Source organism: Macaca fascicularis, chromosome 13 (assembly GCF_037993035.2).
Source record: "Macaca fascicularis isolate 582-1 chromosome 13, T2T-MFA8v1.1".
NCBI lineage: Eukaryota > Metazoa > Chordata > Mammalia > Primates > Cercopithecidae > Macaca > Macaca fascicularis.
In genome coordinates, this window is record NC_088387.1 from 36,028,499 (window position 1) to 36,052,935 (window position 24,437).

Genomic DNA, 24,437 nt, shown 5'->3' on the forward strand with positions numbered 1-24,437 from the left:
GGACCCAAGGAGGTTGGGGAACTCAGACTCTTTTCAGTGTTTAAAAAGAAGACGCCTCTCGGAAGGCATAAGATGCCAGTCTAGCAGTGCGCCTGGAGCCCAACTGCACTAGGGGGTATCTTTGCCCCGCCCCAAGGCTCCTCGTTCCACCCCCTGCCGCCAAGCAAGGAATCCGGCGCCGCCGGTCGGGGGTAGTATTTACGACAGTGCTGGCGCTTTGCGCCCGGCCGCACAGCTGCTGACGCGTCGGGAGGCGGAGCCTAGGGCAGCAAATTTTCCTGGCGGCTTCTGTTCAGAAGCGGCTGCTGTGACCCACCTTCCTCCTCCACGGAGCAATGGCGGTGTCTGTCCGGTCGGCGCGGACTTCGCCCAGCTTAGGTAGGCTTAGGACCCCGGCCTCCGGCGGAGAGTTCCGAGGAGCACTGGTCTCAGAGGGGCGGGGGAGGGAGGACGCCCAGTGTCTCCTGGTGAGGGGGGGGGGGGCCTCCGTGGGGAAGGGGGCGTGGCGTGCTGTGAGACATTTGCAGCCTGCGGCTTCTGGACGATGATGATATTCGGGAACACTTTGCTATTAGGGGGCTGTAGTCTGAGGGGTTTTGGGACACTGGGGTATCTTGGAGAAGGGGCTGCACTGCAGGGATGTTTCCTATAGTCAGATCATTGAGGCAACCTTATTGAGCCAACCCGGGTGGGCGGAAGCTCTGGGCCGTTGGTGCTGTGATTTCTGTGATTTGAGGTGGAGCCCACCCCCGCGCACACATTTTCTCCAATTATTGGTTGCAGATAAAGTACAGAAAGACAAGGCTGAACTGATCTCAGGGCCCAGGCAGGGCAGCCGAATGGGGAAACTCTTGGGTTTTGAGTGGACAGATTTGTCCAGCTGGCGGAGGCTGGTGACCTTGCTGAATCGACCAACGGACCCTGCAAGCCTGGCTGTCTTTCGTTTTCTTTTTGGTGAGTCTAGTTTATGGGTGGGAGCAGTTTGGTTGGGAGTGGGAGAATGACAATCGTCAATTTTTTTGGTTGCAAGTAGACTTAGCTCCCTTTTCCTCAGAGCTGAAGATATTGGTATAAAAGAAGAGGTCTTCTCGAAGTTTAGGATTAAACCTACTTTGCCTCCTCCAGTTAGGATTTACTTGGTGGTCAGAAATGCTTTTTTTCTTATTTCTTTTTCTTAGACGGACTTTCGTTCTTGTTGCCCATTCTGGAGTGCCATGGTGCGATCTTGGCTCACTGTAACCTCCGCCACCCGGGTTCAAGCGATTCTCCTGCCTCAGCCTCCCAAGTAGCTGGGATTACAGGCGCCCACCACACCCGGCTAATTTTTTATTTTATTTTATTTTTGTATTTTTAGTAGAGACAGGGTTTCACCATGTTGGCCAGGCTGGTCTCAAACTCCTGACTTCAGGTGATCCACCCGCATCAGCCTCCCAAAGTGCTGGGATTAAAGGCATGAGCCACCGAGCCCAGCTAGAAATGCTTTGATCTGAGGCTATATGATATTTAGAGGCCAGGCAGCAGTGACCCATTTTGCTTGTGGCATGAGGTTGCCCAGAGGACTCAGAGAAACAGAGCAGGGGGTCACCGGGGCCATACATTTTGGCTGTGACTCTCTAATCGAGAGCTTCTTAACTGAGGCGGCAGCGTGGTGTGCTTGGAATGGTTTACAGATGTGCGGAGATATTAGTCCCCTTAGCCCAGTAGTTCTCAACTGGAGGCAGTTTTGCTCTTTGGGAGACGTTTGGCAATGTTTAGAGACATTTTTAGTTGTCACAACTTGGGGGAGGAAGAATAGGTGACTGCTGGCATCTGTATAGAGGTTAGGGATGCTCCTAAATGTCCTGTAGTGCGTTGGACAATCCCTCTCAATAAATAATTAACCAGCACAAAATGTGACTAGTCCTGAGGTTGAGAAACCCTGCCTTATCTCAAGCTGGCTTCCTGATCTGAGTAGCCCCTTCTGTTTATTCCCAGGGTGTTGACGAAATGCAACAGTTTTCGGGGTGTGCCAGGAAGCAGAAAAGGTTGAGAAGAACTCCTAGAGCTCTTTTCTTTTCTTTTCTTTCTTTTTTTTTGAGATGGAGTTTCGATCTTGTTGCCCAGGCTGGAGTGCAATGGTGTGATCTTGGCTCACTGTAACCTCCGCCACCCAGGTTCAAGTGATTCTCCTGCTTCAGCCTCCTGAGTAGCTGGTATTACAGGCATGTGGCACCACGCCTGGCTGATTTTTTTGTATTTTTAGTAGAGACGGGGTTTCTCCATGTTGGTCAGGCTGGTCTCAAATTCCCAACCTCAAGTGATCTGCCCACCTCAGCCTCCTAAAGTGCTGGGATTACAGGCGTGAGCCACCATGCCCCGCCTCCCAGAGCACTTTCTGAAGCTCAGTAGGTTGGATCTTCATAGCTGTCAAGACCCTAACAGTTTTTATAGCATTTTGTGCATTTCCCTAATTTAATCCTCTCTGTAGTCCTGTGACATATTCCCCTTCTCACAAATGGGGAATTGGTTAACTGAGCTGCAGGGGCTGTTCTAGATGGCACAACTGATACAGTATTGTGCAGAGTAGGCACTCAATAATTAATACTGAATAAATGGCAGAGCCAAGGTTAGAAAAGAAGTCTGACCCTGGAGCTGCACACTCTCAACTGTGTTCCACTGTATTCTACTGCTTCCTTAGCTGAGGCCCAATGACCAACTCTCCTATTGCCTTCTTAGGGTTCTTGATGGTGCTAGACATTCCCCAGGAGCGGGGGCTCAGCTCCCTGGACCGAAAATACCTTGATGGGCTGGATGTGTGCCGCTTCCCCTTGCTGGATGCCCTACGCCCACTCCCACTTGACTGGATGTATCTTGTCTACACCATCATGTTTCTGGGTGAGGGGAACTGTGGGAGAGATGGAAATATTGACTGGCCTGCCAGAAACACAGAAATAGAAGCATGCTGGTGAATGGTCAAAGTCTTTGGCACCTTATTTCACTTCTGCTGTGATCAATTTCATGCTGTTGACCTGTGTGTCACCTGAGCTGTTGTCCCATAATTCTTTTTAAAATATTAAAATAGCATCTAATTTTCATTTAGTTTTACCTGATTATACAATGCTTGATTTTTCTTAATTCCAACCATATCCTGGCCCAGGGAAACTGGGCCTGTGGTGATCTCTTGACCTCTTAATCCTCTCCCTACAAATCCCAGGGGCACTGGGCATGATGCTGGGCCTGTGCTACCGGATAAGCTGTGTGTTATTCCTGCTGCCATACTGGTATGTGTTTCTCCTGGACAAGACATCATGGAACAACCACTCCTATCTGTATGGGTTGTTGGCCTTTCAGCTGACGTTCATGGATGCAAACCACTACTGGTATGAGTCTGGGGGGACAAAGGGGAGGGGTTGGCTGGGTCAGGATGGTTATCAGAGATAGGGGCCCAGTGAGGTTCTAGAATTTGCCCCTGTCAGGATATTTTCAGTCATGCTTTGCAAAATATGGTTCCAAGGTCACTTTGATCTGGGTGGATTTGGGAGGGGAAAGGGCCAACTAGTTGGAGCACTTGGGATGACAAAAAGCAAAATGTCTCCATCCCACCCCTTCATTCTTTCCGTATCTCCCCAGGTGCCTTGATTTATTCACCTCTTGTAACCCTCTTAGAGAGAAAAAGAGAATACTAAAGCCAGACATAGCTGTTTTCAGATACTTTAAGGGTGGTTATGTAGAAGAGGGAGCAGACTTTCTCTGTGTAAGCCCAGAAGGGCAGAGTTAGAGCCAAAAGTAGAAGTTGCTGTGAGGCAGAGTTCACGTCAGGAGAAGAGGGCCCACCAGGGCTGCTCAGCGTTGCTGTTCTGGGAGGAGGTAACCCTTCCCCATTTCTGGCTTAGGTGACTGTCTCCCAGGGGAGTTGGAGAAGGGATTTGGAGATGAGGTGGCAGGGCAGATGACCTTAAGGATTCTTTATATGTTGAGTGAGAAGCAATAAAATAGGTGTCAATAAAATGAGTTTGGGGGAAAAAATCTCAAACATTGAATTCATTAACAGTCATTAAGTTTTATTTATTTTTCTTTTTATTTATTTATTTTTAAATAGAGATGGGGTCTCGCTTTGTTGCCCAGGCTGGTCTTGAACTTCTGGGCTCAAGCAATCCTCCCACCTCGACCTCCCAAAGTGCTGGGATTACAGGCGTGAGCCACTGCGCCCGGCCTATTTGTTAATACACACATACAAATACCCCTTTGGTAAAATTTGAAACTCATTCAGAATGGCCAGCTCTGATCTTAGAGAATTGAGGCAGTTTTGATAGAATATCTCTGAAAAGTTCTGTTGTGGGGGTATTTGTTGAAATGGCATCTCACTGTGTCACCCAGGCTAGAGTGCAGTGGCGTGCTCATAGCTCACTGCAGCCTCAACCTTCTTGGGTTCAGGTGATCCTTCCATCTCAGCCTCTAGAGTAGCTGGAACAACAGGTGTGTGCCACCACACTCAGCTAATTTATTTTATTTTATTTTATTTTTTTTGAGACAGAGTCTCACTTTGTCGCCCAGGCTGGAGTGCAGTGGCACCATCTCGGCTCACTGCAAGCTCCGCCTCCTGGGTTCACACCATTCTCCTGCCTCAGCCTCCGAGTAGCTGGGACTACAGGCACGCACCACCACGCCTGGCTAATTTTTTGTATTTTTAGTGGAGACGGGGTTTCACCGTGTTAGCCAGGATGGTCTCGATCTCCTGACCTCGTGATCCGCCCGCCTCGGCCTCCCAAAGTGCTGGGATTACAGGCGTGAGCCACCGCGCCTGGCCACACTCAGCTAATTTTTAAAATTTTTTGTGGAGACAGGATCTCACTGTGTTGCTCAGGCTAGTCAGAATTTCCATTTTTATGACTTTATGCATTTTGAAAAAATCACATATCATTTATTCAGGGTTTTCCACATGGCAGGCACTATACTAAATATTTAGAATTTTTCCTCATTGAAACCCTATAAGGTCGATGGTGCTATTCACATTTTGTTTTTTGGAGTCAGGGTCTTGCTCTGTCCCCGAGGCCAGAGTGCAGTGGTGCAGTCATACTTCACTGCAACCTCAAACTCCTGGGCTCTAGCGATTCTCTCACTTTAGCTTCCCAAAATGTTGGTATTATAGGCATGAGCTACTGAGCCTGGCCTGTTCCCATTTTAAAGATAAAGAAGCTGAGTATTGGACAGTGAAGAATTTGCCTAAGGTCAGCTAGTGGTTAAGAAACGGCAGTAAGTCCAGGCGTTTTTGACTGCAGAGTCCAGTGCTCTTGACCACAGTGTAAGCTGCCTCTTTCCCAGCTTCTACTTCTTGAAAACATGCTTTGCTTCTGCTTCCCCAGAGTACATCTGGTGTTAGTAGCCTGGGTTTATCAGTTCTCTTCCAGAATACAAGCTTTTAGCAGGGACCCTCTTATACTGGATCCTGGCATCCAGGTCTATGAAACGTTAGTTTATATTGTGTGTTACTCTGCTGTTGAGTGTTTTGATTTTTTTTTTTTTTTTTTTTAGACGGAGTCTCGCTCTGTCGCCCAGGCTGGAGTGCAGTGGCTGGATCTCAGCTCACTGCAAGCTCCGCCTCCCGGGTTTACGCCATTCTCCTGCCTCAGCCTCCCGAGTAGCTGGGACTACAGGCGCCCGCCACTTCGCCCGGCTAGCTTTTTGTATTTTTTAGTAGAGACGGGGTTTCACCGTGTTAGCCAGGATGGTCTCGATCTCCTGATCTCGTGATCCGCCCGTCTCGGCCTCCCAAAGTGCTGGGATTACAGGCTTGAGCCACCGCGCCCGGCCTTGATTTTTTTTTTTTTAAAGATAATACAATGCATATTTATTTACACACACATAGCTTTTCAAACACTCCGAATTCCTTCCCTTTTTCAGTAATTTTCTAGTATTGTAGTCCTTTTTTCCTGATTTGATCCATTACAACAAACTCAACTGTGAGCTAACAAGAAATACTGAATTTTTGCTGTTATAACTTAGTAGCAATGTTTCTTCTATGACTTGTATAATCACGTTAGAATTTGCTCATATAATTCTAAAAGGTCTCAGAATAACCAGGGAGGATATGGGAGATGTGCCCAGGATAGATAGGATTATCGTGTATAAAAGGAAAGATGGGATGGTAGCTGGATTAAGCAGCACCCCCCTATGTTTACCTCCCTCGGTTTAGGTCCGTGGACGGTCTGTTGAATGCCCGTAGGAGGAATGCCCACGTGCCCCTCTGGAACTATGCAGTGCTGCGTGGCCAGGTACAGCATTTTAGGACAGAGGGGGGAGCTCCTTGACAGCCATGTGGTCAGCATGGCCATCCCACTGCCAGACTACAGTCTCCGCTGCCTCCCTGGATCTTCTGTTTTTACCCTTTGCTGGAAAACTAGGCTGGCTTCTCATTTTTTCCAATCCCTTAATCTCTGAATTCTCTCATTTGTCAAGGAAAAACTAGAGCTTTGTCCCTGCTAGATTGGAATCTTCATGACAAAGAGAAAGGATTCAGTCTGTGCTTTATGACTTCTTCCTTGGTGCCTGATACTGTCACTGGCATTGGTTGGATGTCAATAAATGCTGGTTGGATGAGTGAATTTCTGAGATGAATGAATAGAAGACGGGGTCTATTCTTCCTTGGGCCCTGGACTCAGATCAGTATTTGTTTTATTCATTTAAAAAATATGTAAGTAGATTATTTGGGTCAAGGACTATAATATTTGGGTCAAAGACTGTAACTCAGGAGCATGGATTAAAGTTGTCCTAACTATATGCTCCTTATTTTATTCTTGCCTATCTGTAGAAAAGACTCTTTTGGCTTGAACTTTGTGTTACATTTTATTTTCAGATTTTCATTGTGTACTTCATTGCGGGTGTGAAAAAGCTGGATGCAGACTGGGTTGAAGGCTATTCCATGGAATATTTGTCCCGGCACTGGCTCTTCAGTCCCTTCAAGTGAGTGGCAGTCAGGGTGGAGGCCTCTTGGAGGCATGGGGACAGAGCAGGTGACTCATCTCTCTCAGTAATGGCACCTGTTCCTACTTTGCCTGAATTTGCCACATGCCTTCCTTTGTCCACTCATCTCCCTATTCAGCGGAAGCAGAGTCAGTGGTATCAAAAGACTAAGCCCTAGCTGCTCTTGGGAGATATATGGTATAGATGGGCAAAAAGGAAAAGAAATTTAAAAAGGAAAGGAAAGAGCCAGAACTGGCTGACTTGGTGAGTGAGCCAGTGCCCTCAGCAACTGCCTTGGATGGTGTCTGTGTCTTTGCCTTGCCACTGTAGCCTCTCATCAGAGCCCTGCAGCTGATGTACTGAGAAGATGGGCACTCACTGTGTAGGCTCTGACAAAACCATTATTACCACTTCCACAAAACAAAGGGTCACCTCTCTAATTTCTATCTTCTTCCCATTTCTTCTTTCCTCTTGTTTTACTTTATTCTCTTTCTTCTTCCCTGTTATTTTCCAGTTCCTGGAGTTTGACTTCATTATTTTGTTAGCCAAGCATTTACCTTTTAACGTTTCCTCTCACTCATGACCTCCGTGGGGAACCTGCCTTCCACAACACACACACATCTCAGTCAAATTTTGTCCTAGGAGATCTGCCCTTGCTTATTACAAAGGATATGTTAGAAAACATTGAACACCTAAAGCTGTGAAAATGTAGAGGGGGCTGGGCATGGTAGCTCATTCCTGTAATCCCGGCACTTTGGGATGCTGGGGTGGAAGGATTGCTTGAGCCCAGGAGTTCAAGACCAGCCTGAGCAACATAAGACCCTGTCTCTACAAAAAAAATTTAAAAAACAGGCATGATGGCATGTGCCTGTGGTCCCAGCTACTTGGGAGGCTGAGGCAGGATTGCTTGAGCCCAGGAGTTTGAAGCTACAGTGTGCCATGATCATGCCACTGCCTTCCAGCCTAGGTGACAGAGTGAAAATTGGTTTGAACAACAACAACAAACAACCTAGAGGAGTGTCTTCATGGGTGGATTATGTACCTTAGGCATCTACCCAGCCACTGGAGTAGCCAAGGCACATTCGTGCTGTGAATGTGCTTTGACTGATGTGTTCTCCAGTGGGCTGGTGCTTGAACTTTCTCCATGTGTTTGCAGACTGTTGTTGTCCGAGGAGCTGACTAGCCTGCTGGTCGTGCACTGGGGTGGGCTGCTGCTTGACCTCTCAGCTGGTTTCCTGCTCTTTTTTGATGCCTCAAGATCCATTGGCCTCTTCTTTGTGTCCTACTTCCACTGCATGAATTCCCAGCTTTTCAGCATTGGTCAGTACCTGTAGCCTGGTAGGAAACAGGAACCATAGTTCTGCAGGAAGGGATGCTAATAGCCAGAGGCATTGTTTGGGAGTGGGAAAGGGTGGTGTGAGCAGTAGCTAAATTAAACCCAGGGCAGTCACTATGAAGTAGGCATCAATGGGGATGAGAGGATTGGGACTTCTGGGCTTAGTATGTTGTACAGTAAGGAATCTCCAGGAAGAACAAATACCTTACAGTTAAGAACTACTTTCCGGCTGGGCGTGGTGGGTCACGTTTGTAATCCTAGCACTTTGGGACGCCGAGGTGGGTGGATCACCTGAGGTCAGGAGTTCGAGACCGGCCTGGCCAACATGGTGAGACCCTGTCTCTACTAAAAGTACAAAACTTAGCTGAGCATGGTGGCGCATGCCTGTAATCCCAGCTGCTTGGGAGGCTGAGGCAAGAGAATCGCTTGAACCCAGGAGGCAGAGGTTGCAGTGAGCTGAGATCATGCCACTGCACTCCAGCCTGGGCAACAGAGCAAGAATCTGTCTCAAAAAAAAATAAGAAAGAAAAAAGAACTGCTTTCCTTTTCAGTGAAACACCTGGGAGAAGTCTCCTAAGGGAACAGGGTTGAAGAGGCCCAACCAAACTCCTCCTGAAATTTATATTTTCTCCCTGCTTTCCTAGGTATGTTCTCCTACGTCATGCTGGCCAGCAGCCCTGTCTTCTGTTCCCCTGATTGGCCTCGGAAGCTGGTGTCCCACTGCCCCCAAAGGTTGCAAGAACTATTGCCCCTCAAGGCAGCCCCTCAGCCCAGCGTTTCCTGTGTGTATAAGAGGAGCCAGGGCAAAGGTGGCCAGAAACCAGGGCTGCGCCATCAGCTGGGAGCTGCCTTTACTCTGCTCTACCTCCTGGAGCAGCTATTCCTGCCCTATTCTCATTTTCTCACCCAGGTTTGTAGGGGCTGTGGAGTGTACACTGGGCTTAGAAAGGGACGGATGACAACAGTTGGGAAAGAAGGGCTGGTTTTGCAGCCCCTTCTTGGTAGGGGATGGGATCAGTGAGAAGCATTGAGCTGAATCCCCTCTGCGCTGCCTTCCCAGGGCTATAACAACTGGACAAATGGGCTGTACGGCTATTCCTGGGACATGATGGTGCACTCCCGCTCCCACCAGCACGTGAAGATCACCTACCGTGATGGCCGCACTGGCGAACTGGGCTATCTTAACCCTGGGGTGAGATGTCTGATGCTGACAATTTACTGTTCTTCAGAGCCCGCTTGTGCTTTGGGGTCTGGTTTTGTCTTACACACACCATAAAGCAAAACAAATTTGAGTCTGCTTTGCCTTTTCTCAAGAGCCAGATTGAACTATCTTTTGTGTGGGTTGAGATAGGGCAATGTCATTCATTTCCTTGAACTGAGATTAGATTTAGGAAAAGTAAGCACCACTAGCCCAGCAATGAAAAATTCATTCCCAAAGGCAAGTTCCGTTTTTTTCTAGCCAGAATGGGCAGCAGGCAGGGATCTCATTGTGCCATTGGCAGTGCATGACCTGTCTTGAAAGTTGATAATGATGAGGTGGGACTAATATGGGGGTTTGGGGCAGGTATTTACACAGAGCCGGCGATGGAAGGATCATGCAGACATGCTGAAACAATATGCCACTTGCCTGAGCCGCCTGCTTCCCAAGTATAATGTCACTGAGCCCCAGATCTACTTTGATATTTGGGTCTCCATCAATGACCGCTTCCAGCAGAGGTGGGCAAGGGGAGCAGAGAGTGGGAAAAAAATGAAGCACAGTTCTTTTTACCAAGATGAACAGCCCTTGCTTCCTGGTATTTGTCTTGCTTAAAAGGCTGTCCTTCCTCTAGTGCATGTCCCCATTGATCTGGTTGTGGGCATAGCTGGTTGCTTCCAGCAGGGGGCACCATCATCCAGGAGAAAAGTGAGTTGACTTGTTCTTTTAAACACTGTTAACACAATGCCTTCTCAGGTAGCCGCTAACCCCGATTATTCCAGTGCTCCAGATCTCTTCTGCCTTCTCTCTCTGCCCTGGACTGGCAATAACATGCTGACATAGGCCATTTCTTCTACTTCTATTCCCTGTCCTTGGGAATGATGAAAGGGACAGAACTGGAAGTTCTGGTGGGTGGGTGGCTGTGATGTCCTTAGAACATGGTTTTCTTTCTAAGGATTTTTGACCCTCGTGTGGACATCGTGCAGGCCGCTTGGTCCCCCTTTCAGCGCACATCCTGGGTGCAACCACTCTTGATGGACCTGTCTCCCTGGAGGGCCAAGTTACAGGAAATCAAGAGCAGCCTGGACAACCACACTGAGGTGGTCTTCATTGCAGATTTCCCTGGTATGGAGGAAAGTGAGGAGAGGCTTTTCTGTCTTTCCTTCTGACTTCCTTGGCTAGGGACATTCCATGTGGTGGGAGGGGAGAGGGAATGTTTTTGAAACCTAAGGAGATGATGGTGGTAAAGGTGTGATGTCTGTGTTCTGGCTGGGAGTGAGTTCACTCTACCATAGGGTGGGATGATGAACTCTGTTGGTCTGGCAGGACTGCACCTGGAAAATTTTGTGAGTGAAGACCTGGGCAACACTAGCATCCAGCTGCTGCAGGGGGAAGTGACTGTGGAGCTTGTGGCAGAACAGAAGAACCAGACTCTTCGAGAGGGAGAAAAAATGCAGGTATTTTGCTGGGATTAACAACAGCAGAAAGAGCTGAGCTCAGTGGCTCACACCAGTAATCCCAGCTTCTTAGGAGGCTGAAGTGGGAAGCCAGGAATTCACAGTCAGCCTGAGCAACATAGTGAGACCCCTAACAATTTAAAAAACAATGGCAGAAAGCTTAGATGAGCAAGGTTCATTTATTATAGACTGAAAATATTTTACCATAGCAGTAATGCAGTGGATCTCAAAAAACAAGGGCCCCTCGGACTGTGAATAGCCTCATCCAGGATTCTAGAAGTCAGTTACTTTCAATTCCAAAACACAATTGAGTAGAAAGAAGCCAAGAGTCAGAGTAGGGAGGCCATAGGCTGGCTAGAGAAAAGCTGATGAAATTTATCCATTTCTTCTCCCTTGTCAGTTGCCTGCTGGTGAGTACCATAAGGTGTATACGACATCACCTAGCCCTTCCTGCTACATGTACATCTATGTCAACACTACAGAGCTTGCACTGGAGCAAGACCTGGCATATCTGCAAGAATTAAAGGAAAAGGTGGAGAATGGAAGTGGTGAGTGTATGAACATTTGGACTGAGATAGCCATAGCCCCTGGTTTCAAGAAGTCAGGGTTATGAATGATGTTCTAGCCATTCAAGAGTGAACTTGAAGTCTCTAGCTGGCAGAAGGGGAGTTCTAAGGGGAGAGAGTGATCCAACTCAGTGATTCCTTTTTTCTGTCTTCCGGGCAGAAACAGGGCCTCTACCCCCAGAGCTGCAGCCTCTGTTGGAAGGGGAAGTAAAAGGGGGCCCTGAGCCAACACCTCTGGTTCAGACCTTTCTCAGACGCCAACAAAGGCTCCAGGCAATTGAACGCCGGCGAAATACTCCTTTCCACGAGCGATTCTTCCACTTCTTGTTGCGAAAGCTCTATGTCTTTCGCCGCAGGTAAGTTCACAACAGTATTTGTCATTGCCATCATATGTTGGCAAGCTTGGTAACTTTCCCCTGGGGAGGGTAACTCTAGAGACTCATACAGGAAAGGACAGTTTAGCGCTAGATATCTTTTTCTGCCATTCTTCTCCTTGATTTACTGGAAGAATAAGTGGCCTATATCTGATGGCCTCCTTTCTTGTTCTGCCTTAGCTTATCTCTAGCCTCTCTGTGGGCTGTTCCTACCCTATCCTGGAATCCTCTACGAGACTGTATAAAGAGTGGAGTACCCTTCCAGCTGGGAGATGGAGGGTCACTTGGGGCGAGATTCCCATATATGCCTGTGTGGGAAGAGCGAGGACCAGATGCCTTCTAAGGGCTTTAGCTGAAATTCTTCTGGTGAAACAGGAGTTTGAACTTGGTCTGCTTTTTCCTGTTTTTCAGCTTCCTGATGACTTGTATCTCACTTCGAAATCTGATATTAGGCCGCCCTTCCCTGGAGCAGCTGGCCCAGGAGGTGACTTATGCAAACTTGAGACCCTTTGAGCCAGTTGGAGAACCGAGTCCTTCAAACATGGATTCTTCACATCCTAATCCTCCTGAGTCAAATCCTGATCCTGTCCACTCAGAGTTCTGAAGGGGGCCAGATGTTGGGTGCAGATGTAGAAGCAGCCAGTCACAGACCCATTCTATGCAATGGACATTTATTTGAAAAAAGTTCTCAAAAGTTTTTTGCATTTTTTTTTTTTGGTCTAAAGCTGTTTTTAACTCCAAGATTATAACTTAGAGGAACCAAGGAAATAAAGCAAATAAGATTTAACAATCCAAGATTGAGAGGCCAGGAGGAGGTTAGAAGCAATGTGAAACTGTCTTCCTAGGATAAGATGGTAAGAGTAAGGTTTAAAGTGACTTTTTGGGGCCTGGGTGCCATGGCTGATGCCCATAATCCCAGCATTTTGGGAGGCTGAGGCGGGCAGATCACTTAAGGCCAGGAGTTCGAGACCAGCCTGGCCAACGTGGCAAAACCCCCGTCTCTACTAAAAATACAAAAATTACCCGGATGTGGTGGCAGGTGCCTGTAATCCAACTACCCAGGAGATTGAGGCATGAGAGTCGCTTGGGCCTGGGAGGCGGAGGTTGCAGTGAGCTGAGATCAAGCCACTGCACTCCAGCCTGGGCAACAGAGCAAGACTTCATCTCAAAATAAATAAATAAAGTGGCCCTTGGGGAAAAGCAATTTAATATACCACGATGAGTAGCTAACCATTCCCAAGTGTTTGCTATGTGCTACACACCGTGTGAGCAGTGTTACCTGCCTTACCACATTAGGCTGAGAAGTAAAATAATTTGCCCAAAGACATACAGCTAGTGAGGGATGGACTGATGGTTTGAACTTAACGTCTATTTGACTTAAGGTCCCGCACCCTGCCACTTGCAATTTTCAGCATCACTGATAATCTGAAATAATGTAGCTTAAAATGTGTTTTCTTAATTAAAAGTATAATTGGATGGTGGTCAGGTTGTAAATGCACATAAATTTATCTTCCTTGCAATTTTGGTTCCTTGTTTGTTCCTATTATCTATATACACCCAGTAAGTGTTTCACTAGCAAAACTCTGACTTATGAGAGCAGTCAGAATAGCAGCATCAAAGTTAAATAAGGAAATCTAAATGATTGCTAGATTTTCTCTAAAAATAAGCTTAGTATTTGGTATTATTCTAGCCTTTAGTGAGCAGAAGGGGAGGTAAAGTAAGAATTAACCAAATTTAGTAAGGGATTAGGGAATGCTTAGACATTTTGTACATTTGGGTGTACAAAGGTAACTCAGAAAGCTCTTCAGTTCAGTGAAAATTAAAAGGGTTGGCACTGAGCTAGGAAGCGAGAATGCAGGGTTATAAGAAAGGATCCTTGCTTTGGGAGCTCATGGACTTGTAGAGGGACTGGTAGTAAATTGGCAGTCTCAGTAACTTCTGTAAATAATTGCATCTCTTTTTGCAGGCTTCTCTTCTCATACTCTCCCCTACTCCTCCTTGGACAGTGTTCCCAGGGTTCTTTCCTAAGCCACTGCCTTTTCACTATACATACTTCAGATGATTGTGTCTACTCCAGGATTTCCAGTGATGCTAGGTTTCTTTCCTGTGCCCTAGACATACAGGTCTAAGTTCCACCTGGATATCCCACAGAGCTGTCAAGCTCAGTTCATCCTAAACAGAACTTACATTCACCCCCAACTCAGACTTGCTTAATTATTGAATGGCAGCTCTATACGTTAACCAAGCTGTTATCTCTAGGTCATCAGCCTTGACTCTTCCCTTTTCCTTGCATTTCTTATAATTGCCAAGTCCCATCAATTTTACCTCCTGGATACCTCTTGAATCTATTTTTTTTAAAGACAGGGTTTCACTCTATCACTCAGGCTGGAGTTCAGTGGCACGATCTTGGCTCACTGCAGCCTCCACCTTCTGGGTTTAAGCGATTCTCCCACTTCAGCCTCCCACGTAGCTGGGACTACAGGTGCCCACCACCACGCTCAACTAATTTTTGGTATTTTTAGTAGAGACGGAGTTTCCCACATTGGCCAGGCTGGTCTCAAACTCCTGACCTATCCACCTGCCGTGGCCTCCCAAAGTGCTGGGATTACAGGTATGAGCCACCGCACCCAGCCAGATCTGTTTTCATCACTACCTATATCTGTATTTTCAACTTTTGTATTAGCATTAGTTAGGGATAGACCGGATAAGGCCGACATGTTAGTTGTCAAGCAGATTGCCTCCCTCCCCCACCACTGAGGAGGCCAAGTGGGGTTTGGTGGAAAATCCCTAATTCATTCAAGGTATTGTATAGGCAAGCAATGGCTGTGGTGCAGGGTCCCCTGATTACTTTGTAAGAGTGTGTGGGAGGGACGCTGATTTTCAATCCTTTTGCAGATCTTTTCTCATAGTAACACGATAGAAGATACCTTGGCACTGTGTCGTTTGCCAGCAAGTTTAGCTCTTTCCTTCTGTTTGCCAAACTCAGTGTACCTACTTGACTGGTAACAAAAGTCCCAAGAGTTATTTGGCAGAAGACACTTGGAAAAGTGTTTTTCTGAATATGGGCAAGGATGCTGCCTTTCCCAGACTGTTAGTATACCACCTCTCTGACCGATTTTTCCAAGGGAAATGTTGGGGGTAGGGTGAGGTGGAAAGAAAAAGTGGTCATGTAAATACTGGTAACAAAGTCTGTTCAGTGGGGTAGAGTTGGGTTGCAACTGTAGCCATTCTAAAAATGGGCTATTAATGTCCTTTTAGCCAAAAGACTTTAGTATACATCCTCCTCATTCTACCCTCAGGATTTGGGTATCCATCCCCTTTGAAACTTTTTAGAAAGGCAGGTTATATACAGAATTTTCAACCTAAAGACATTCCCTTAAGCCATACTTCATGCTTTGATTCTTAACTATTTATAATCACCCTTATCCCCTGCTGTTATGCTTTCCCTCCTTCGCTTCTGTTATCTGTGGCCTAATGTTCACCCACCACCTTAACTACCTTTAGGATACTTTTCCCCTAGGCTGGACAGGACACTATCCCCTTAGTCCACAAGCTCCTTGAAGGTTGGGGAATCTTTGTTTACTTAGCAAATACTGAACATAACCTTAAAGCGGTTACTTTTGAAAACTTATGCTATCTACCAACTTAGAGGCACCTATCCATGCTCATTCCCCAAATGTAGCCAATATGGTTATCTGCAGTATATTTGGTATCTAAAAACTCCTTTAACTGCCAGACTTGTTCTGGAACATTTCAATTACATGCAAAATTCAGGTTCTCAAGTTGGAACAAGTCTAATTGATATACCTGCATAGGTTTTAACCTTGCCCTCCCCCTACTTCCCAACAGATTTCTAAGTTTTTTGAGAAGAAGCCCTGCTCTGGCCTAGGCTGGAGTGCAGTGGTGCCATCTCAGCTCACTGCAACCTGTCTCCTGGGTTCAAGCGATTCTCCTGCCTCAGCCTCCTGAGTAGCTGTGATTAAACGCACCTGCTACCACACCCAGCTAATTTTTGTATTTTTGGTAGAGACGGGGTTTCAGTTTGCCAGTCTGACCTCAGGTGATCCACCCCCATCAGCCTCCCAAAGCACGGGGATTACAGGCGTGAGCTACCATGCCCAGATTTCCAATAGACAGTCTCACTCTCTTGCCCAGGCTGGAGTGTGGTGGTGCGATTTTAGCTCACTGCAAGCCCCACCTCTCAGGTTCACGCCATTCTCCTACCTTAGCCTCCCATGAGTAGCTGGGACTACAGGTAGCCACCACCACCCCCAGCTAATTTTTTGTATTTTTAGTAGAGATGGGGTTTCACTGTTAGCCAGGATGGTCTCGTGATTTGCCCACCTTAGCCTCCCAAAGTGATGGGATTACAGGTGTGAGCCACAGTGCAGACTCGATTTCAAGTCTCCATGCAAACAGGCATAAGCAAGCATTCCTTGGCTCTACATTTGCAGAGTAAAAAGCTGGACTACCATTCAGATGCTGCTAGAAATGTATTCCAAGCATGTAGCTCCTAGGTTCAAGGCCAGTGTGGTCTATGGATTTTCTATACAACCCACCGTAAGTGAAATTTAAGCCTTTGGAAATTTATAGCATTTTGTTTTAATTTCATCTGCATATGTATCTCTCCAAGATAAACTAGAAATCGTGTTTTAGAACTTCTCAAATGGGAACATGAAACTACAACCCTTAAAAAGCAGCTCCTAATTTAAAAATGTATGCAGATTAATAGGCTTAAATTGCCAGGACTTGGACATTACCACTTCCAGATTAATACTTTTAGTGGGTTTTATGCCTTCAGTAGTTTGAAGCTCTGGATCTTAGTTGAAAACTTAAAAATGGCATTGAATGGCTACTGCAATAAGGACACAAGAATTTTGGCCTAAGTAGACTAGGACCAAATCTTGCTTAGGCCTTTAAAATGCCTACAGTGGGTCTAGGGATTGAGGTTATTTTCGTCAATTATGGCTAATTATGGATTGCAATTGAGGGTTAGAGATACACATAGAGTATTCTCAGGTCATATTCGTATGATAGCATTTTTCAAGAGCCAAAGTCTGTCACCCAGGCTAGAGCGCAGTGGCTTGATAATGGTTCGCTACAGCTTCCAACTTCTATGTTCAAGTGATCCTCCTACCTCAGCCTTTCGAAGTGTTGGGATTACAGGCATGTACTACCATACCTGGCCCCAAAGCACTGTAACAGAAATGAGTAACAGACACAGTTAAGGTAGAACCTAGCATTTTATTTAGATCTTCATTAAACTGTTGGAATTGAGAACCAGACATACGTAATAAACCTCCAAAAATAGATCCTGAAAGGCACTTTCTGCTTAGGGCAAGCAGTCATGGAATAAGCATGTAAACAAGCTGGCTTCTCTGTACCACACCAGCCAAGTCAGCTTTCTCCATGGCCAGCCGCACCAGCTCTGCCCTCCCTTCTGTTAACACCAGCCAGACCCCCTGTAGGTCTAACCCAAGGTTTTTCTGTAGGACACCTTGGCCTACCTGGGAATGCTGGAAACATGTTAAAGGAATCATGGTGTTGAGAGAAAAAAAAAAATCTTTTAAAAGCTGCCATCTGAGGTGATGGCTTCTCTGTACTTACGCCATACCCCAGAATACAATAAATAAGCAATTAGAAAACGTTCAAGTATGAAGGGATTTCCTCCTCCCCGCCAAAAGCACTGCTCTCTGAAGGAAGCTGGTTTCTCTGTAGCTACACCAGCTGTTCAGAAAGCTCATTGGACCTGGTTTTGAAAATAAAACAAAGTTAAAACCCTGGGAGGAGTTATTGTGCAGTGTGGAGTACTCAGGCTTTCTTATAAAGAAAAAAAAAAGTTATCTGGTACCAAAGTGTGCAACCTACAGACCCTCAGGTACTGCCCTGTGACTTCTCTGTATGACATCACAAGGCTGCCAAGTGCCTGTTTTTCTAGAACTAGGAGTTGGTGAGGTTTGGCTAGTGCTGAAACCATGCATAGGATTGGTTTACTAAATTAAAACCTTATTACGTACGTCCTCCAAAAGACAGCTGAAAGTGGAGAGATTTTGATTTGGTGCTGTTAGAGGTGGCAATTAAGAGCATAAGCACCAGGGAGATGGTTTAATGGTAACTGCCTTTTTTTGATGTCAGGCTAGAGCTCCAACTGGGAACTTGCGTTACATGCAAGATTGATTGGATAGGGAACACTCCCTGACAAAAGAGCTACATAATTAGAAGTGGATCAAGTTACAGGGAGGGTAAGGGGAAGGCTTCACATTCATAATAGAGCTCAAGACATTACAAATTCATGCTGACAGGGCTGTGGCATTGCCAGACAGGCTATAAGTGGAACTACAAGTACTTTACGTGCACATTACAAGGACATTTTCAGCATCTGGTGGGAAAGTCAATGCAATTATGACTTTGGAGCGTTGGGTGATAGGGCACAAAGATTCAATTTCAAAGCATTATTTACTACAGTGTTGTTTCTAGGCAGTTACATGGATCACCTATGCTCACTAAATTCATTATAATGGTGAACAAAACACCTAGGGACAGAATAGCAAGCCCAACTTACAGTCCCCCACAAAAGCTAAAATTCATGTCATTGACTAGAGTGACTGCAAGTGATCAGGAGCTGAAAGAGGACAGGAAAATTTAGGAAGGAGGGCCCTTTCCCTCAGAGCTTGAAGGCTTCTCTGTAGCCTACGCCAACAAGTCTGGGGAAAAAAGGCTAACACTTTCAATATTTAAGCTTTTTGGGCACTTCCCATGGGAAGCTGTCCCTACCAAAGTGGCCATAGGCTGCAGTCCTCTGATAAATTGGCTTCTTCAGATCCAGATCCCTGGAATATACAAGTCCGTAACTTAATATGTAGCAATAAATTAAAATAAAGCAAAACAATCAGCAAGACTCATTTTCAAGAGCTCTGGCAAATGAGTTCTCTGGGATATGCTAGGAAAAAAATTTGTGGCAAAAGTGTTACTTCCCTGGTGTCCAAACTCCTTGCACAGTCCTTATTAGTAACTATAGTTGTTTTTCCGTCCCTGGCTCAACAAATACGAAAACTTGTCATTATTCTGAGAAATTTCAATTGTCAAAAAGCTCATCTGAGATCAAAGAATACTTACCAAGGTCCCGCTGCCCACACCCTACCATGGTTTTTACAGTGTAACAAGCCTTGAGCATCCCACTTTATCTCTATTTTAACACCCTTAGGTAAGAAGAGCACAAAGCTCCCAAATACCAAATCTGGAAGATTCTCTAGAGTGGTTAGCCTAAGCCATGGAGCACCATAATTTTAAATTTCTCTAATAACTAAGTCTTCACTAAGGCAGCAGTTCAAAACTGTTGTAGGAATTAAAATGTATTTCCATTTGAGGAGTCTTCCTTCACACCTTCACCTCCTCAGCTTTAAGTATACATACACACACCCACACCCTCAATACTTGACTAGCAATAGGCTTTACCATCTTTACCTGACAATGACCCCAGGGCGGAGATCGAAATTCTTCTTCACAATCTCTAATAGCTCTCTCTCACTCTTCTGAGAGGTACCATAATGGAAAATGGAGATAGATAATGGATGAGAAACTCCAATAGCATAAGAGACCTAAAAGAATTCAAATGTCGTAAGAATCAGTGATTGAAAAGACCCACAGACTTGTGTAATACATTGGTATAAAACAAGCACTTAAGTAGATTACTACCAAATACCCTCCCACTTACATGACTTTTTTTTTTTTTTTTTTGAGACGGAGTCTTTGCTCTGTCACCCAGGCTGGAGTGCGGTGGCCGGATCTCTGCTCACTGCAAGCTCCGCCTCCTGGGTTTACGCCATTCTCCTGCCTCAGCCTCCCCAGTAGCTGGGACTACAGGTGCCTGCCACCTCGCCCGGCTAGTTTTTTGTATTTTTTTAGTAGAGACGGGGTTTCACCGTGTTAGCCAGGATGGTCTCGATCTCCTGACCTTGTGATCCGCCCGTCTCGGCCTCCCAAAGTGCTGGGATTACAGGCTTGAGCCACCGCGCCCGGCCACTTACATGACTTTTAATCGTTGCAGTCATATAAAGAGTATATACCTGAACAAGAACCCTCCGGCACAGACCTCCTTTAACAAGGGATTTTGCCACCCAACGAGCAGCATAAGCAGCTGAACGGTCGACCTTGGTATAATCCTTTCCTGAAAAGGCACCTCCTCCATGAGCACCCCAACCGCCATAAGTGTCCACAATGATTTTCCGTCCAGTCAAACCAGCATCACCCTGAAATTACAGGATTTAAGTTACTTTATGCCTAGTGCTTTCCAAGTGGATACGGTTGCCTATTCTGAATTCACTCAGCAAATATCCTCCGATGATTCACATGTAGGTTTCAGAAAGCCTGAAAAAAATGTAGTGGCCAAAATTTTAAGTAACCATCAAAAATCTAGAAAAATGAAACGAAATGACATTACCTGAGGCCCACCAATAACAAATCTGCCACTTGGCTGTAGGTGGTAGATTGTATCCTCATCAAGGTATTTTGCAGGCACAACTGCTTTGATGACTTTCTCCTTTAGGGCATCCCTCATCTCATCAAGACAAACCTCTTCATCATGCTGAACAGATATAACAATTGTGTGGACTCTGATGGGAAGCACAGCACCTCGATCCTGCATATACTGCACAGTAACCTTGAAGGCAACACAGGTCATCAGAACAGTATACCAAACAATAGCTTTGCATTTGTTTCTCTACCTGAAGTTACAATACAGCAAAACAAATGCTTTTTCAGTTAGCTATTATCAAAATTATGGATCTTCTATGCTGATGTAATGAAGACAACCAAGCTTTATGATCATCACTTACTTGAGTTTTAGAATCAGGGCGTAACCAAGGCAAAGTGCCATTACGGCGCAGTTCTGCCAGTTTGGCATTTAGCTTGTGTGCCAAGACAATGGTTAAAGGCATACACTCCTCAGTTTCATCAGTGGCATAGCCAAACATTAAGCCCTAAAGAAGGAAAAGTCACCAATGTGATCGAGCTCCAGAATTTAATGTTAGAAGAGATTAAAACAGCCTCTACACCAAGATACCTGGTCTCCAGCACCAATATCTTCTTCATTTCTGTCAAGATGAACACCTTGAGCAATATCTGGTGACTGTTGCTCCAAGGCTACCAGCACATTACAAGTCTTGTAGTCGAACCCTATAAGCAAAAAACACATCTTGTTTAGGTCCTAGAAATACCTCCCGTTTACAGCAATTATCTGGAATTCTTAACACTGCTGAAGAAATCAGATAGCTAAACCATTAGACCTTTTAGAGAATGAACAGAATAGGGCTTAGTGTATAGTAAAATACAACTTGAGTTTAGGATTAGCAAGAACTGGAGTTTCTTCAAACCTCACTAGCTATTACCTAGAAAAAAATGAGCAAAATTATTAAAACACACCTTTGGAAGAATCATCGTATCCAATGTGTTTAACAGCTTCACGAACCACTTTCTGGTAGTCAACAGCAGCTCTGGATGTAATTTCCCCAGCAAGAAGGATCATTCCAGTTTTAGCAACAGTTTCTAATAAAAAGAGACATTCAACTCAAGCATCACTTCTATAAAAATAATTTTTATGCTATCTTTCCACCAGTTGATAAACCCATTCTGAACCTACCACAAGCTACTTTGGCATCAGGATCCTGTTGAAGGTGGGCATCAAGGACAGCATCACTGATCTGGTCACAAATCTTATCTGGAAAAGAGAAATTCCTGGCTCAATTTCTTTAACTTTAAACAAAGTTATCTATATATGCAAGCTCCCTCCCTGTAACTATCTGTAAAATCTTTGGAGGTTTTAAAGAAACATGCTTAATACATCTTAATTCATTGTATATGCACTTTACCCCTAAAATTGAAAGTTTGCATTATAAATCTAACCAACCACCAGAAAAGTGAACTGTTAGTCTTATCTCCTTTAAAGAACAGAATTTGCCCTATATCATATTCACTTCCAAAACTGTACCAAACCCCTGTGCACCTGGGGTTCTAGTAGAACTGAGGCCACAGGCCAGTTTCCCTAATCTTAAGGAGCACCAATTATAATGAGCAACAAGATAATTCAATTAAACAATTAAAGGAAAGGCATTTTGTGACTAAAATGGCAATTATCTGATTTTGTTATTAGGAGGCAGGAAACAAAAGCTCAACCGTGTAGAAAATCCTCAAACGTATTTTCTACAATTCTAGAAAATGCTCAAACGTATCCATGTCCAACTTCTCCCTGCTTTATCATCTACTGTTTAGGAGAAAGAAAAAAAAAAAAATCCCCCAATTCAAGTTCGTTTTTCTCAATTTTCTATAACCACCCAAAACAGAATCCAAACATAATGTGGAAGCCAGACTGCAGGCTTAAGACTTCAGTCTACTACTAACTGGTGTAACAGCTAACCTTCAGCACTCATCTAGATCCTAGGTTTGTCCTCTCATATCACTAAGTTACTTAAAGGGATTTCATCATGGGCACAGTAAACTGACCAGACCCTAAAGCCACCAGATAGCTACTGCGGTCATTCTAAGGGCAGAAACAGCCTAATTTAGTAGCCAAATAAACATCTTTACTAGCCGATGTGCTCAGGCTTAGATTTTCAGTTCCTGGAAATAGCGTTACTCCTCCTTCACGTGCCAATTGATCCCCATAATGGCGGTTAAGCGGACAAAGTCTGAAGTAAAACCCTGCCTAACGGCAGCACCGAAGAATTTAAAAGGGAACCCAAAGCAATGGCAGCTCCTAATTCATACTTCCCATCCTTTTCACAAGGGGTCCAAATAAGGACTGCCTTCTTCCACATGCGCTATATTTAGTCAGAGGCCATCACCTTGAAGGCAAGGCCATATCCGCCGAAGGGCATGTGCGTATTCTCCAGTGTGTGGTCAAGACCTAACCACTGAGGCAGTGGAGACAGACGACGTCGCGAGGCATGGGCCCCCCACCCCTCAAACCGAGGGCCAGGAGGGCCGGGGAGGCCCACGGCTCCCCCTCGCCCAGATACCACATGCGGCAAACACGTGGTCGCCGCTGCAATGCGGGGCGCGCGCTCCCGAGGGCCGGACGCGAGCACGCGGGGCGGCTCGGGTCGCCCACTCCACGTTTGTCAGACGGCAGGACCTGGAGGGGTTAACAGTGCCCTCCCTTCCCGGCTAGAACACGTTAGCGACCACAGCCCCCGCCCTTCTCGTTTTCTGGAACCTTCCGCATGCCGAGGCGCGCGACCGAATGGAAGGGGAGGAGTGGGAAGGGGAAAAGAGGAAAGGGAGGGGGAAGAGGAGCGGCGGCCACGCGCCAGGCCCTGGCGGCGCCAGGAGAAAAGCGCGCGGTCGCCGCTCTTCCCACCACCGGGCGGACGAGGACAACCCGCGCGGGACCCGCCGCCGGCCGGACATCGGCGCTGCCTTCCGCCCCGCCCCACGCTTCGCTTCAGGTCGTCCCCTCACCTGGGTGGCCTTCCCCCACCGACTCTGAGGTGAAGAGGAACGTGCCCTCCTCGATGAACGCCTCATGGAAGCCGTTGAGCTGTCCGTTCATGTTGGTGTCGGTGAGTGGAAGTGGCGTTGCGAAGGAGCAGCGGCGAGGCGGCAGCGGCTGCGAAATGCGCAAGCTGCGGACAGCGTCCTACTCGGAGCAGGCGGGCGGCGCGGAGCGAACGAAGCGGCGGGCGGCGCGGCCCGGTATTTATAGAGCACCGCCCGCGCGCGCCCGGCTCGGGCCCCGCCTCTCGGCGCCGCGCGCCAATGCACCACTTGCGCGGGGGTCGGGGGAGGAAGGGCAGCGCGCCCCGCGGAGCCCGGGCTGAACCACACTGCGCGGCCGCGGGAGGGACCGACGCAACCCGGCCCTCCAGAGACCGTTTAGTTATATTGAGCCGCTAGAGCTAGGGGAAAAATGCAGACGCGAGGAGACGGGGGGTTTTGCTCTTCCTTGTTTGATGTGGGAGAAAAAGCGACTGGGGCTTGCCGGACCCGCTCCCCTGTGCTGTGACATGGCACCTCCCTTCCGACCGTTGGCCGGGATAGCTTTCCCGGAGGTCGCGTCCCCCAGCGGAGGCGGCGGGAATCGCGGAGGTTTTGTGCTTCGGCTGGGGTCTTTCTGGCCGCCCCGCCTCTAGATGCCGGGTGGCAGGGAGCCGGTGGCGGTCGGCCATGTGAAGGTGGCCATCTTGGCTGGCCAGCGACGGCTCCTCACGGTCTTCCTTCGGCGTCCCCGCCCGGCTTGCTGCCGGCCCCGGGAAATCTGAGGAGCGCCGGCCCACCTTCTAGTCATTTCCTGGTGAATGGCTCTGCTGAAGATGGCCAGAAAGCAGATTAATGAGGGTGCTGCCATCGATTTAAACAATCGCCCTCCTCCTCGCTCCCCTGCGCTCAACTTTCTGAGGGACCCTCGCCCCTCGCCCTTCGTGGACTTAAAGTGGAGGCAGCGCTCCAGCCTTTCTCCCCAGAGAGAAAGGAGGCCGCTCCCAAGGCCGTCCTTGCCCCGTGGCCTAACTGTGCCTTTGAAGGGGGAAAAAAATCGATGTTTCAATCCTCTGTTCAGGAGAATATGGAACGAACATT

At 46.9% G+C, this 24,437-nt stretch overlaps 2 protein-coding genes across 6 annotated transcripts; one reads left to right on the forward strand and one right to left on the reverse strand.

The window, feature by feature from the left end:
• Window positions 1-240: 240 nt before the first annotated feature.
• On the forward strand, window positions 241-13,387 carry GGCX (gamma-glutamyl carboxylase). 5 transcript variants are annotated; one of them, XM_005575417.4, is made up of 15 exons: window positions 241-378; window positions 784-954; window positions 2,716-2,874; window positions 3,194-3,359; window positions 6,173-6,251; window positions 6,833-6,939; window positions 8,096-8,259; window positions 8,920-9,185; window positions 9,336-9,467; window positions 9,840-9,991; window positions 10,426-10,595; window positions 10,797-10,927; window positions 11,328-11,475; window positions 11,654-11,849; window positions 12,279-13,387. In XM_005575417.4, exons 1-15 carry the CDS (start codon window positions 336-338, stop codon window positions 12,469-12,471), a joined length of 2,277 nt encoding a protein of 758 aa, XP_005575474.1. In that variant the 5' UTR covers window positions 241-335; the 3' UTR covers window positions 12,472-13,387. The 5 variants fall into 5 exon arrangements, 3 of the variants coding, with proteins under 3 accessions (XP_005575474.1, XP_005575475.1, XP_065382953.1); XM_005575418.4 differs by having other exon boundaries at window positions 11,660-11,849; XR_012422109.1 differs by lacking the exon at window positions 9,840-9,991.
• Window positions 13,388-17,091: 3,704 nt separating this feature from the next.
• MAT2A (methionine adenosyltransferase 2A) lies at window positions 17,092-23,532 on the reverse strand. The gene is made up of 9 exons (XM_005575421.4): window positions 23,322-23,532; window positions 21,505-21,582; window positions 21,288-21,410; window positions 20,929-21,041; window positions 20,702-20,845; window positions 20,308-20,526; window positions 19,934-20,116; window positions 19,332-19,465; window positions 17,092-18,697 (listed from the first exon to the last, which is right to left on the reverse strand). Exons 1-9 carry the CDS (start codon window positions 23,410-23,412, stop codon window positions 18,595-18,597), a joined length of 1,188 nt encoding a protein of 395 aa, XP_005575478.1. The 5' UTR covers window positions 23,413-23,532; the 3' UTR covers window positions 17,092-18,594.
• Between the last annotated feature and the right edge of the window lie 905 nt (window positions 23,533-24,437).

Excerpts from the sequence above, each read along its gene's own strand:
- MAT2A (XM_005575421.4), bottom strand. The coding sequence starts at position 23,412 with ATGAACGGACAGCTCAACGGCTTCCATGAGGCGTTCATCGAGGAGGGC. Across the intron at positions 21,042-21,287 it reads ATACGATGATTCTTCCAAAG|GGTTCGACTACAAGACTTGT; the intron begins GTGTGTTTTAAT and ends TTTTGCTTATAG. Across the intron at positions 19,466-19,933 it reads GCCGGAGGGTTCTTGTTCAG|GTCTCTTATGCTATTGGAGT; the intron begins GTATATACTCTT and ends GAATTCTTTTAG.
- GGCX (XM_005575417.4), top strand. The coding sequence starts at position 336 with ATGGCGGTGTCTGTCCGGTCGGCGCGGACTTCGCCCAGCTTAG. Across the intron at positions 9,186-9,335 it reads ATTCTCATTTTCTCACCCAG|GGCTATAACAACTGGACAAA; the intron begins GTTTGTAGGGGC and ends CTGCCTTCCCAG. Across the intron at positions 9,992-10,425 it reads AATGACCGCTTCCAGCAGAG|GATTTTTGACCCTCGTGTGG; the intron begins GTGGGCAAGGGG and ends TTTCTTTCTAAG.